The sequence below is a fragment of the Molothrus aeneus genome, chromosome 1, assembly GCF_037042795.1.
Source record: "Molothrus aeneus isolate 106 chromosome 1, BPBGC_Maene_1.0, whole genome shotgun sequence".
Lineage (NCBI taxonomy): Eukaryota > Metazoa > Chordata > Aves > Passeriformes > Icteridae > Molothrus > Molothrus aeneus.
Genome location: NC_089646.1, coordinates 152,851,321 through 152,863,925, shown reverse-complemented (window position 1 = coordinate 152,863,925; position 12,605 = coordinate 152,851,321). Strand labels below are relative to the sequence as shown.

The window sequence follows — 12,605 nt, the reverse complement described above, 5'->3', positions numbered from 1 at the left end:
TGGGACAAGGGATGGAGGGACAGGACACAGGGAATGGCTTCCCACTGGCAGAGGGCAGGGATAGATGGGATTTTTGGAAAGGAATTCCTGGCTGGGAGGGTGGTGTGGGGCTGGGATGGAATTCCCAGAGAAGCTGTGGCTGCCCCTGGATCCCTGGAAATGTCCCAGGCCAGGTTGGACGGGGCTTGGAACAACCTGGGACGGTGGAAGGTGTCCCTGCCCATGGAAAAGGCTGAAATTCCATGATCTCCCAGGCCTCTTCCATCCCATCCCATTCCTCGATTCCGCAATTCCACGACTCCGTGATTCCACATCCGCCTGCAGTGAACGGCCCCAAATCCCAGTCTCCATTCCCAAAATCCCCCTGCTCCAGAAGGATCCCCCCCCATTCCCAGGCCCAGAGATTCCATCAGAGCCTCTCCCGGGACCTGGGGAAGGCGGAACCTTCCCGCGGAGCCTCGGGTGTCCCACATGGAAGCGCCTGCCAAGCCGGGAATTCCTGCTCCCATCCGGCCACAGTTTTCTGGCAGCAGGAGCTGGGAACGGGAATTCCACCCCGGATTGGTCTCCTCAACCTGGCCGGGTCCTGAACGTGGCCAAAAGCATCAATTAAGGGAAGACAAACACATTAATTAACGACCCGCCTCAGGACTCCCAGGAAAGCCGCGGCTGCTCCAAATCCCTGGAATTGTCCCAAGTGAGGCTGGGATGGTGGGAGGCGGAGGAGGTGGAAAAAGATGGATTTTAAAGCTCCTTTCCAACCCAAACCGTTCCGCGATTCCGAGATTTGCAGCTTTTAATCCACAAGAGAGGAAAGGACAGCGGAGGAGTGGCACGAATGTCTCCAGACGTTGTCCTTGGGAACGGAGCGCCGGCTCCCTTCTCCTTCCCGAGGGAAATCCTCCCTGCCAGGAGCTCCCCAGACCTGTGGGACAAGCTGTGGTCGTGGGGTGAATCATCCCAGCTCCGCAGGGAGACCTTACCCAGGGAAATCATTTAAAACCACGCCAGGCTCTAAACCCGAATTTCCAATCCAAAAAACGAATTCCAAGAGGACGAGAAATTATTCCTTTAGGGAAACTTCCCGCCAGGAACACCTAAAACACGCCTAAGGTGGGGAAACACCTTTTCCTGATGTTTTTCCCTCTTCCTCCTCGTTTTTTGGAGGATCCAGCTCAGTGGAGACCCACCAGGGGGGGTCAAGCATGAGGAACCAACCCCAAACCCAGGTCTTTACCCAAGACCTGCAGGATTTTGCTCTTGGACACCACCAGCACTGGAAATTCCTGATTTTCTCCCGCCCGGGCTCTAAACCCGAATTTCCAATCCTAAGAACTAATTCCAAGAGGACGAGAAATTATTCCTTTAGGGAAACTTCCCGCCGGGAACACCTAAAACACGCCTAAGGTGGGGAAACACCTTTTCCTGATGTTTTTCCCTCTTCCTCCTTGTTTTTTGGAGTATTCAACTCGGTGGAGACCGACCAGGGGTCAAGCATGAGGAACCAACCCCAAACCCAGGTCTTTACCCAAGACCTGCGGGATTTTGCTCTTGGAGACCACCAGCACTGGAAATTCCCGACCTTCTCCCGCCCAGGCTCTAAACCCGAACTTCCAATCCTAAAAACTAATTCCAAGAGGACGAGAAATTATTCCTTTAGGGAACCTTCCTGCTGGGAACACCTATCCTGATGTTTTTCCCTCTTCCTCCTCGTTTTTTGGAGGATCCAACTCAGTGGAGACCGACCAGGGGGGGTCAAGCATGAACAACCAACCCCAAACCATCTTTGCCCAAGACCTGCGGGATTTTGCTCTTGGACACCACCAGCATTGGAAATTCCCGACCTTCTCCCACCCAATCCCACCTTTACCTTTCCGTTTCCTCCTTCACCACGGAATACTGGCTGGGCTGGCGGCTCGGGCGCTGCTCCTGCACCTTCTCGCTGCCCTCCAGCTCCTGCTCCAAGGACGAGCTGGTGCTTCCCTCCCTGCTGACATTGCTGCTCCTGCCGGGGCTGTTTTCCGTGGAAGCCCGCGGCGACTCCGTGTTCTGCTTCAGCGTCTGCAGCTTGGCCAGCGGGATGATGTCGCAGTTCTGGGGACGGTGCCACACCGTCCTCTGCGTGGTGGCATTGTAGTAGTAGAAGCGCGAGGTGTTGGGGTCGAAGAGCTCCCACCACTGGTTCTCATTGGTGCGCTTGATCCGCACGCCGGCGGGCGGGTCCCACACGCACTCCCCCGTGATCAGGTTGGCGTACATGCGCTCCCGGGTCCGAGGCTCGATGATTTCCACCCATTCCAGCCTGGGGAAAGGACAGGGAGAGAAGGGAAACGTCAACCGAGTGACCTTGGAAGGTCACCCAAGGTCTGATGATTTTGTGATTTGACTCGAGCGCGGGATGGAGAAGAGCGACTGCTCAGCTCTTCCTTCCGCCCCCATCGAGTCTCCTGTGTCCAAGACTTGATAAATCCCACCCATTCCAGCCTGGGAAAGGACAGGGAGAGAACGGAAATGTCAACCCAGAGACCTTGGAAGGTCACGCAAGGTCTGATGATTCCGTGGTTTGACGCCAGCAAGGGATGGAGAAGGGCGACTGCTTAGCTCTTCCTTCCACCCCCACTGAATCTCCCGTGTCCAAGACTCAATGATTCCCACCCATTCCACTCTGGAAAAAAACAAGGACAGAGGGGAAGCATCAACCAAGGTCCTGCCCAACCCCAACCACCCAATGATTCCATGATTTGACGCAAGCAAGGGATGGAGAAGAGCGACTGCTCAACTCTTCCTTGCACCATCAAGTCTATCAAGTCTCCTGTGTCCAAGGCTTGACAAATCCCACCCATTCCAGCCTGGAAAAGGACAAGGAGAGAACGGAAACGTCAACCAAGAGACCTTGGAAGGTCGCCCAAGCCACCCCATGATTCTGTGATTTGACGCGAGCGCGGGATGGAGAAGAGCGACTGCTCAGCTCTTCCTTCCACCCCCATCGAGTCTCCTGTGTCCAAGACTTGACAAATCCCACCCATTCCAGCCTGGGAAAGGACAGGGAGAGAACGGAAACGTCAATCCAGAGACCTTGGAAGGTCACCCAACCTGATGATTCCATGATTTGACGCGAGCGCGGGATGGAGAAGAGCGACTGCTCACCTCTTCCTTCCACCCCCATCAAATATTCCATGTCCAAGACTTGATGATTCCCACCCATTCCAGCCTGGGAAAGGACAGGGAGAGGGGAAGCATCAACCAAGGTCCTGCCCAACCCCAACCACCCCATGATTCCATGATTTGACGCAAGCAAGGGATGGAGAAGAGCGACTGCTCAACTCTTCCTTGCACCATCAAGTCTATCAAGTCTCCTGTGTCCAAGGCTTGACAAATCCCACCCATTCCAGCCTGGGAAAGGACAGGGAGAGAACGGAAACGTCAACCAAGAGACCTTGGAAGGTCGCCCAAGCCACCCCCTGATTTTGTGATTTGATGCGAGCAAAGGATGGAGATGAGCGACTGCTCAGCTCTTCCTTCCACCCCCATCAAATATTCCATGTCCAAGACTCAATGATTCCCACCCATTCCAGACTGGAAAAGAAGAGGGAGAGAAGGGAAACATCAACCCAGAGACCTTGGAAGGTCGCCCAAGCCACCCCCTGATTTTGTGATTTGACTCGAGCGCGGGATGGAGAAGAGCGGCTGCTCAACTCTTCCTTCCACTCCCATCAAATATTCCATGTCCAAGACTTGATGATTCCCACCCATTCCAGCCTGGGAAAGGACAGGGAGAGAACGGAAACGTCAACCGAGTGACCTTGGAAGGTCACCCAAGGTCTGATGGTTCCGTGGTTTGACGCCAGCAAGGGATGGAGAAGAGCGACTGCTCAGCTCTTCCTTCCACCCCCATTGAATCTCCCGTGTCCAGGACACAATGACTTCCACCCTTTCCTGGAAAAAGCCTGGAAAAGAACAGGGAGAGAGGGAAAATTCAGCCAAGGTCCCTCCCAACCCCAACCACCCGATGGTTCCGTGATTGGACGCGAGCACTGGATGAAGAACAACCTCTCAACTCTTCCTTCCACCCCCATCGAGTCTCCCGTGTCCAAGACTCGATGATTCTCACCCGTTCCAGTCTGGAAAAAAACAAGGAGAGAAGGGAAATCCAACCAAGATCCCTTCCAATCCAACCAAGATCCCTTCCAACCCAACCGCCCGTTGCTTCCAGGATCAGCGCTCACAGCGATCGCGGGATGAAAAGCAACCTCGCAACTCCTTGTTCCACCCCGACCGAGTCCCGCAGAATTATTTACACAAAACAGAGAATTTTCCGAAGGGTTTCCAACCAATCCCTGGCTTTCAGCTCCCGGGGAAACCCAACAAGTCTGCAAAACGCGCGCCGGGGTTGGAGCACCCCAATGTGCACCCTCGAAGGCCCAGAGTCGGGGATCGAAGCGCATTCCGTGAGGGAATGGGAAGGGCTGGAGGGACTGGAATCGCCAGCCTGGAGACGAACTTCTCCTGCATGACCCACGCCACCAAACCCGGCAGCATTTCCCACAAAAACTCCAAAAATTTCTGGATTCGACCTCCCCCAGGCCGGCTGGAGCCGCGCAGCTCCCCTGGCCACTCCGAAGATCCCGAAGCTCCTTCCCTCTCTGTCCCGATTTCGACACCGGGAAAAGGCGTCGGCTCCGTGGAGTTCCGGCACCATCCCAAAACCACCGGCCCCAACACAGCCGGGCTGGGTGACAGCGACCATGGGTGGCACCAACACCGAAACCTGGATGGTGGCGGGGATGGAGATGGCGAGGGCTGAACAGGCCCGGCCGTGTCCCTGGGATCCCTGGGATGGGATGGAATTTGGGATGGGATGGGATGGGGTGGGATGGGATGGGATTTGGGATGGAATTTGGGATGGGATGGGATGGGATGGGATGGGATTTGGGATGGGGTGGGATGGGATGGGGTGGGATTTGGGATGGAATTTGGGATGGGATGGGATGGGATGGGATGGGATGGGATGGGATGGGATGGGATGAGGTGGGATGGGATGGGATTTGGGATGGGATGATCCCATGGGCCAGGGGCAGCTTCCCCTATTCCAGGTTGCTCCAAGCCCTGTCCAACCTGGCCTTGGAAACTTCCAGGGATCCAGGAACAGCCACAGCTTCTCTGGGAATTCTGTCCCAGCTCCTCACCACCCTCCCAGCCAGGAATTCCTTCCCAATATCCCATCCATCCCTGCCTCTGGCAGTGGGAAGCCATTCCCTGTGTCCCGTCCCTCCATCCCTGTCCCTCTCCAGCTCTCCTGGAGCACCTTCAGGCACTGAGGGAGTTCTGAAGTTTCCTTGGATCCTTGGAGCCTTCTCCAGGTTGGACATTCCCAGCTCTCCCAGCCCCTCCCCAGCCCTTGGAGCATCTCCGTGGCCTCCTCTGGAATTGCTCCAGCAGCTCCAGGTCCTCCTGGTGTTGGATCCTGGAGCTGGGTGCAGAATTCCAGGTGGGATCTCACCCGAGCAGGGCAGAGGGGCAGAATTCCCTCCTTTCCTGCTGCCCACGCTGTGGGATGAGCCCAGAACATCGGGAATTTCCGGGACCAGAGCACACGGATGGGTCCTGTGGAGCTTCTCACCCACCAACACCCCCAAATTCCATCTCCCCACGGCTGCTCTCCATCTTTCCCCCCCCCATCCATGTTTTCCTGGAATTGCCCAGACTCCCCCTCACTCATAAACACAGCAAAAGGGATTTTTGGGATCATCCGGCAGCAAACGGGAGCTCAGAAAATTCCAAAGAGGATTAAGAGAGGTTGTAATCCCAAGAAACAGAGAATTCCACGGATTTTTCAGATTGCCCCAAACACTGCACTTGTCACCTCTGGATAATCCAGGGGGTACCTGAGGCGTTCCGGGATCTGCATTTTTATCCAAATTCCTCTTCTGTGTGGGTTTTTATTAAAAAAAAAAAAAAAAAAGGAATTTAATGAAGTTATTTGGGATTTTATCCTCATCTGCTTTTCCCAAGGCTTTTCAGGAATGTCTAGAAATAGATGGGGAGGAATAAAAAGCAAAGTGAGGCTTATCAAGGAAGGTGCCACTTAAACCTGACACATCCAGGGAGTCAGACAATGATGGAATCGCATGGATCGCATCCCGACGCCTTTTCCTGGGAATCAGCCCCGGAGGCTCTCCAGAAACGCCCAATTTGCAAGGAAAAAAAGTCCCTGGAGAGGGGGGGGTCGCAGGTGCCAGCCCGGCCCCGAGCCCTCAGCTGGTCCAGCTCATTTTCCAACGGGATTTAAAAACCTCTTGGATGGACAAAAAGAGTGGGATTTTCAGGGTGTGGGATCCCAGCTTGGATCAAATCCCCCCCTAAAGGAGGGAAACGTGTCCAGCTCCTTTCAGAAATGAGAGGAAAATCCGCAGTGAAGCTTTTCCCTGCGGAGCAGGGGCTAAAAGCAGTGGGAGGGCAGTCGGTCCTAAATCGGGGCTCATCTCATTCCACAAAACTCGGATCCGGCGCGGAGCTGGAAGCCACTTCCAGCTTTGGGATTGGCCAAAGAACCGGCCAAGGTGGCCAATCACACCTGGTCTGTCCCACCCCAGGGAAGGTTTGGGATTCCCAGGATTTTGAGGGGCTGGGGCGCGGCCAGGGAAGGGAATGGGACGATCCTGAGGGTCCTTTCCGACCTAAACCATTCCATGTTTTCATGGGGAGCGATTTGAATTCCCAGTTCCCAGCAAGGTTTTGGAGACCTTGGAAGCGGCTCCGCAGAACGTGGGGGGCTGTGCTCCCCAAATTTCCCACTCCCAGGCGATCCCTTTGGAATCACAAACCAAAATATCCAAGGTTTCCCAACGTGTCCAAGAACCCAAATCGCCCCATCAGTGCAAAATTCCCAGGAGAGGACAATTCCCATCTTATTTCCCGATTTCCCATCTTGTTTCTCATCTTCTTTCCCTGCTTAAAATTAATTAAAACCTCCTGCAAAACTTCATCAAAAATTAAATTAATGATGGAATTATTAAATGGGTGGGGGGTGAAAGGAGCTTTTACAGCTCATCTGTTCCAACCCCTGCCTGATAGCTCATTTATTATTGATTAATTAATTAATGTTCGTTATTGCACCCTTTATTTTATTCATTATCCCCGTTATTTTATTTATCATCCAATTCATTGTTATTCCTTCAATTCTTACACCCATTATTTTATTTATTACTGATTCTTCAGGAATATTCGACCTAAAATATGGGGAAAACCCCGCAATTCCTTGATGCCGGACCTTGGAAAATCCGGAACAAATGGGGAAAAAAAAAAAAAAAATTCATGGAATGGGGGCAGGGAGAGGGGTGGATCCTCAGCCACTCCATGGATAAAGGGAAAACAGCTCCATGGTGCTTTTGCCATGGAATTGCTGTGGTCCATCCCTCGCCTTGGGTTTTTGGGAAATTTAATGTCCTCTCCCCAAAATTCCAAGAGAACCCTGTGGCAGCACGACCACGGCTCAGGAATGGTGATTGTCAAGGAAAATCATGGAATTTTTCCCTGTGGGAAGGGACCTTTGAGAGTCGTTTTTTTCCAACACGTTTCCACGAGCTGGGACACCTCCCACTATTCCAGGATTCTCCAGCCTGGCCTTGGACAATTCCCGGGGTGGAGCAGCCACAGATTTTCTGGGAATTCTATTCCAGGGCCTCACCACCATCCCAGCCAGGAATTCCTTCCCAATATCCCACCCAAATTTCCACTTTTCCACTGGGAAGCCATTCCCAGTGTCCTGTCCCTCCATCCCTTGTCCCAAGTCCCTCTCCTGGAGTTCCTTCAGGCACTGGAAGGGGCTCCGAGGTCTCCCTGGATCCTTCCCTTCTCCAGGCTGGGCATTCCCAGCTCTCCCAGCCTGGCTCCAGCCCTTGGAGCATCTCCATGGCCTCCTCTGGATCTGCTCCAACGTCTCCACATCCTCCTGATGTTGGATCCTGGAGCTGGAAGAAGATTCCAGGTGGAGGCCTCGCCTGAGCAGGGCAGAGGGGCAGAATTCCCTCCTTCCCTGCTGCCCACCGGGAATTTCTGGGATGTGGCCACACGCAGCCAGGTCAGATCCCGTTTTTTACCAATCCCCGAGGACAGGGAGGAATGTCCAGCAAAATCAGAGCTCAGGATCCAGCGGGAAGCTCCAGATTCACGCAAACACCGGGAGCTGTGCGGCTTGGAAGATTCTAGAAAAGAATCCTGCGTTCCCTGCTGGAAAAAGCTATTCCAGGACATCCTGGGGGGAACCAAGGCCTCCGCTCCGTCCCGAATCCACGGCAATTCCAGCGGCGGGAAAGCGCTGACCCCAAATCCGCCCCAGGGGAAAAACCAACTCCTCCATCAAAGCCGATCCTTCCCAATTAAATGAAAAGAGGGAATTCTCCAGCTCCGGGAGGCAGGAGCCGTCGGATCCGGCTGTTTTGATGGAGAAGGGATGTGACTGCCCGGGCAAGGTCGGGACAAGGTTGGAGGGCGGCCGCGGTGAAGGGGAGGTGTCAGCAGGAATGTCGCGGGATGGGCCGGAGGAATCGCAGAATGGTTTGGAAAGGGCCTGAAGATCGTGGAATTCCACGGGCAGGGATGCGTTCCTGTATCCCAGGTTGCTCCAAGCCCTTCCCAACCTGGCCTTGGATACTTCCAGGGATGAGGCACCCACGGAATTCCCTGAGAATTCCATTCCAGCGCCTCACCGCCCTCCCAGGGAACAATTCCTTCCCAAATTCCAATTGAAGCCTCTCCATTTTTAATTCCAAATCCTTCCCTATCCTCTGACAACTTGAAGCCTCAACTCTGGGTAAAGCTGATCCTGCTTGAGCCTAATTTCCCTCTTTTTGGATGATTCAGGGATTTAAAACAACTCCTCCACCTTCTTCCCCCCAGGTCTTCGCTTGGAGCTGCTTCTTTCTGATCAAAATCCCAGGAATCGATGTGGAAATCTGATCCCATTTCTCCCTGATTCCATGGGCAGGGATGCATTCCCACTATCCCAGGTAGCTCCAAGCCCTGTCCAACCTGGCCTTGGGCAATTCCAGGGATGGAGCAGCCACAGAATTCCCTGAGAATTCCATTCCAGCGCCTCACCGCCCTCCCAGGGAACAATTCCTTCCCAAATTCCAATTGAAACCTCTCCATTTTTAATTCCAAATCCTTCCCTATCCTCTGACAACTTGAAGCCTCAGCTCTGGATGAAGCTGATCCTGCTTGAACCTAATTTCCCTCTTTTTGGATGATTCAGGGATTTAAAACAACTCCTCCACCTTTTTTCCCCCTGGTCTTCGCTTGGAGCTTTCCGACCAAAATCCCAGGAATCGATGTGGAAATCCGATCCCTTTTCTCTCTGATCCCAAAAAAACGCTCGTTCAGCTGTTTATCCCCCCGGGCTGCAGCGATCAATAAATTCCGAATCATTTCAGGGGTGGAACAGCCGGGAAATTTAAGCTCGTCCTAAGCGGGGTCGGCTCACGGAGTTAACCCCGGTGTGGCAGGAGCGACACCGCGGTGACACCGCGGTGACACCGAGGGAGGGGTCAGGACCCAAAGGTCCCAAAGGTCCCAAAGGTCCCAAAGGTCCCAAAGGTCCCAAAGGTCCCACGTGGCTCTCAGGCCGAATGAACCTCAGTGGCACCAACCCCAGCTCCTTAAAACCCAGCCTAAATCCAGCTTGGAGTGGGGCTGGAGCAACCCGGTCCGGCGGAAAGCCGGGCTTGACGACCTCCAAAAGCCATTCCTGACCCAACCCCTTTGGTGTTCCCATGATCCCACAAGACTCTCATTACCATGAAAATTCCAAAAATCCCGTTATCCCACAAATTGTGGCTGATTTCTCCAAAACATCAACGCGAGGAGGGATTTTTTTGTTTTTTTTGCTGGGAAAAGCCTCTCCAAAGGCTGATCCAACAGAAAAATCCTCCTCTGGATGCTGATGATGACGAAGAGCTTTCATCGCTGCCTTGCTCAGCAGATTCCCGGGAATGGGCGTCGGATCGATCCCTGAGCAATGGAATAAATCCATAAAGGACTGGGTGGAAATCTGGGAGCTGATCCAGCTCCCGGCTGGGAGAGTCGGGATGAGAAAAAAAAAAAATCCGGGGCTGAGAATGCAGGGATGGGAGGAATTCCAAGGATGGAGATGTCAAGGTGCTTGAAAAAGGAGGGGGAATCATCAATTAAGGGAAAATCATCTTTAATTAGAGCTGTCCCACCCCCTTGGGGAAGCCACGGCTCCTTTGGGAATTCCATTTCAGGGTCTCACGGGGAAGAATTCCTTCCTGATGGGAGAAGCCTGGGAATGGCGATTCCCGATTTAGCACCGCTGAACCGTCGCGTTCCATGGAGCCATGGAATGGTTTGGGTGGGAAGGGACCTCAAAGCTCACCTGGATGTGAGTGGCGACACCTTCCCGCCATCCCAGGTTGCTCCAACCTGGATTTGGACACTTCCAGGGATGGGGCAGCCACAGCTTTTCTGGGAATTCCATTCCAGCCCCTCACCAACCACCACCAAATTCCTTCCCAATCTCTCAGTTTTCAGTTTCAAATTCCCAGCCTTGGCATGAGCGGGGTCCTTTCCCTTTCCACCGCCATTCCCAGGACTCTGAGGATCCTTTTCCCCGCTCCGTGGTGGGGTTTGAAGGCACCTCAGGACCTTTTGTTCTGCCCTGCACCGTTCCCAACCATTCCCTTTGCTGCTGACCACCACGATCGGAAAACGATCAGGTATTCAATTGTCCCAAGGGAATTTGTCACCAAAAAGGGAGTGGCGGGACCCTGAGGATGATTTATTTATCCACGGACCACCACAGATCCAAATCCGGGACATTCCTGCTCATCCAGCTGCTCTGGGAGAGGCGGAATGCGGGGACAGCGCAGCCCGACGGATCCGACGGTGCCGGAACTCAACCTCCCCCTTTGATTTTTCCGGAGATACAGCTCCGGGATTTGCAACTCGGGAATGATTTGCACCCCAAATGACACCCCTGGAGTAATTCCCGGGCCCGGATAAACCGGGATAACGCGTCCTGGGATGCGCCACAGCTTGGAATGCGTCCTGGGAAAGCTCCAGGCTGGCCAAGCTCTTCCTTCAGCACTTTCGGGAGCCAAACCGCGGAGGAGGAATTTTTTTGCATAGGGATGAAGCTCCCGGATTGGAACTGCAGCCCCTGCCGGCTCCTTCCTGAAGGAGCAAAATACCTGGATAATTTTAAATGTTGGTATCCCGATGGATCTGGGAATTGCAGGGGCCTGGCTAGAGCGGCTGAGGGCGGCCACAAATGGAATTCATGGAATTACGGCTTCCCCGAGTGAGGAAACCCATGGAAAACGAGCGTTTCAATCCCGCTGGAGATTCAGGAGGTGGAATCCAAGAGGGAATCTGATGTTCCCCAGTGTTGGATCAAGCGCCACCCAAAGGCTCCAAAAAAAGCGGAACCCAAGATCCCACCCACGCCGCAAATGCCCCGATTCCACCGGGAATCAAAGCCCCTGAGATTCGGGATGAGATTGAGCCCCAGAAACCATGGAATGGTTTCTGGTGGGAAGGGACCCTCAGGACCATCCTGCTCAACCCCGTTCCATGGGGCAGGGACACCTTTCCCACCATCCCAGGCTGCTCCAATCCTTTTCCAGCTTGCCCTTGGACACTTCCAGGGATTGGACATCCACAACCTCTCCGGGAAGTTCCACAAATCACGCCCTCGGGGGAAAAGAATTCCCAAAGAAGCCTTAAAAAACAATCATAAAACTGTTTCAGAAGCGCAAAAACCCCAATTTCCCTGCTATTCCTGAAAAGCACCGCGGAGAAGAGGAGCAGGGAATGATTCCACACTTTCCCCCCCCCCCCCCCCCCGCCACCTTTAATTGGTTGCTCCAAAGTTTCAAAGACAACTCCGGGAAATGACTTTCCGTAGATCCTAATTAAGCCGTGGAATTCGGCAACGCAGCCAAATCCCATAAATGGGTTCAAAGGAGAATTAGGTGAGTTCAAGGAGGACGAGAGCTTTCGAAGGGGGGATATTCCAAGGTCAGGAAATCCCCAGGAGCAGGGAAGGTTCACCCTTCCCCCTTTTTCAGAGGAAATTTTTCCCCCCCCACCCCAGCCTTTTCCTGGGGAATTTTTTACCGCGGAGAACGGAACACAGCCGCCAGAAACATTCCCACCCCTCCCGTCTTCCAACATCCCGCTTTGCATCCCTGTCTTTGGGCTTCGTCCCATCCCTTCTGGCCTTGAGGACACAGGGATAAGACTCCCAAAAAAAAAAAAACCCAAAATAAAAAAACCCCGGAGGCTTCAAAGAGCAGCTTCAGAAAAGGGAAAGGACGGAATCTTTTTTTTCCCCCGTCTTATCAGAGCGCGTGCGGCCGCTTTCCGACGCTCCTGATCCGAACTTCACAGCTCCGGCATCTCCTTTAAACTCCAGGGAGATAAAAAAAAAAAAAAAGAGGAATTTAGGAAGCTGCCAGAGAGCTGATAAGGAAAAGAGCCCGGATTGAATGGAAGGATCCGCATGAAAGCAGCGAAATCGCCGGGATGACCTCGAGCCTCTCCAAAGGGGCTCCGGAATTTTATCCGGAGGCTTTTGTGATCCGATA

The 12,605-nt window shown here is 53.6% G+C and overlaps 1 protein-coding gene across 2 annotated transcripts in view; it reads right to left on the bottom strand.

Annotated features, from left to right (window-relative positions):
- Positions 1-12,605, bottom strand: part of ARHGAP39 (Rho GTPase activating protein 39) — a 117,462-nt gene that overhangs the window by 45,803 nt on the left and 59,054 nt on the right. For both annotated transcript variants that reach the window (XM_066567116.1, XM_066567107.1), the window contains exon 2: positions 1,871-2,302. In XM_066567116.1, the coding sequence (XP_066423213.1) occupies positions 1,871-2,302 (432 nt within the window). The remainder of the gene's footprint in view (positions 1-1,870; positions 2,303-12,605) is intronic.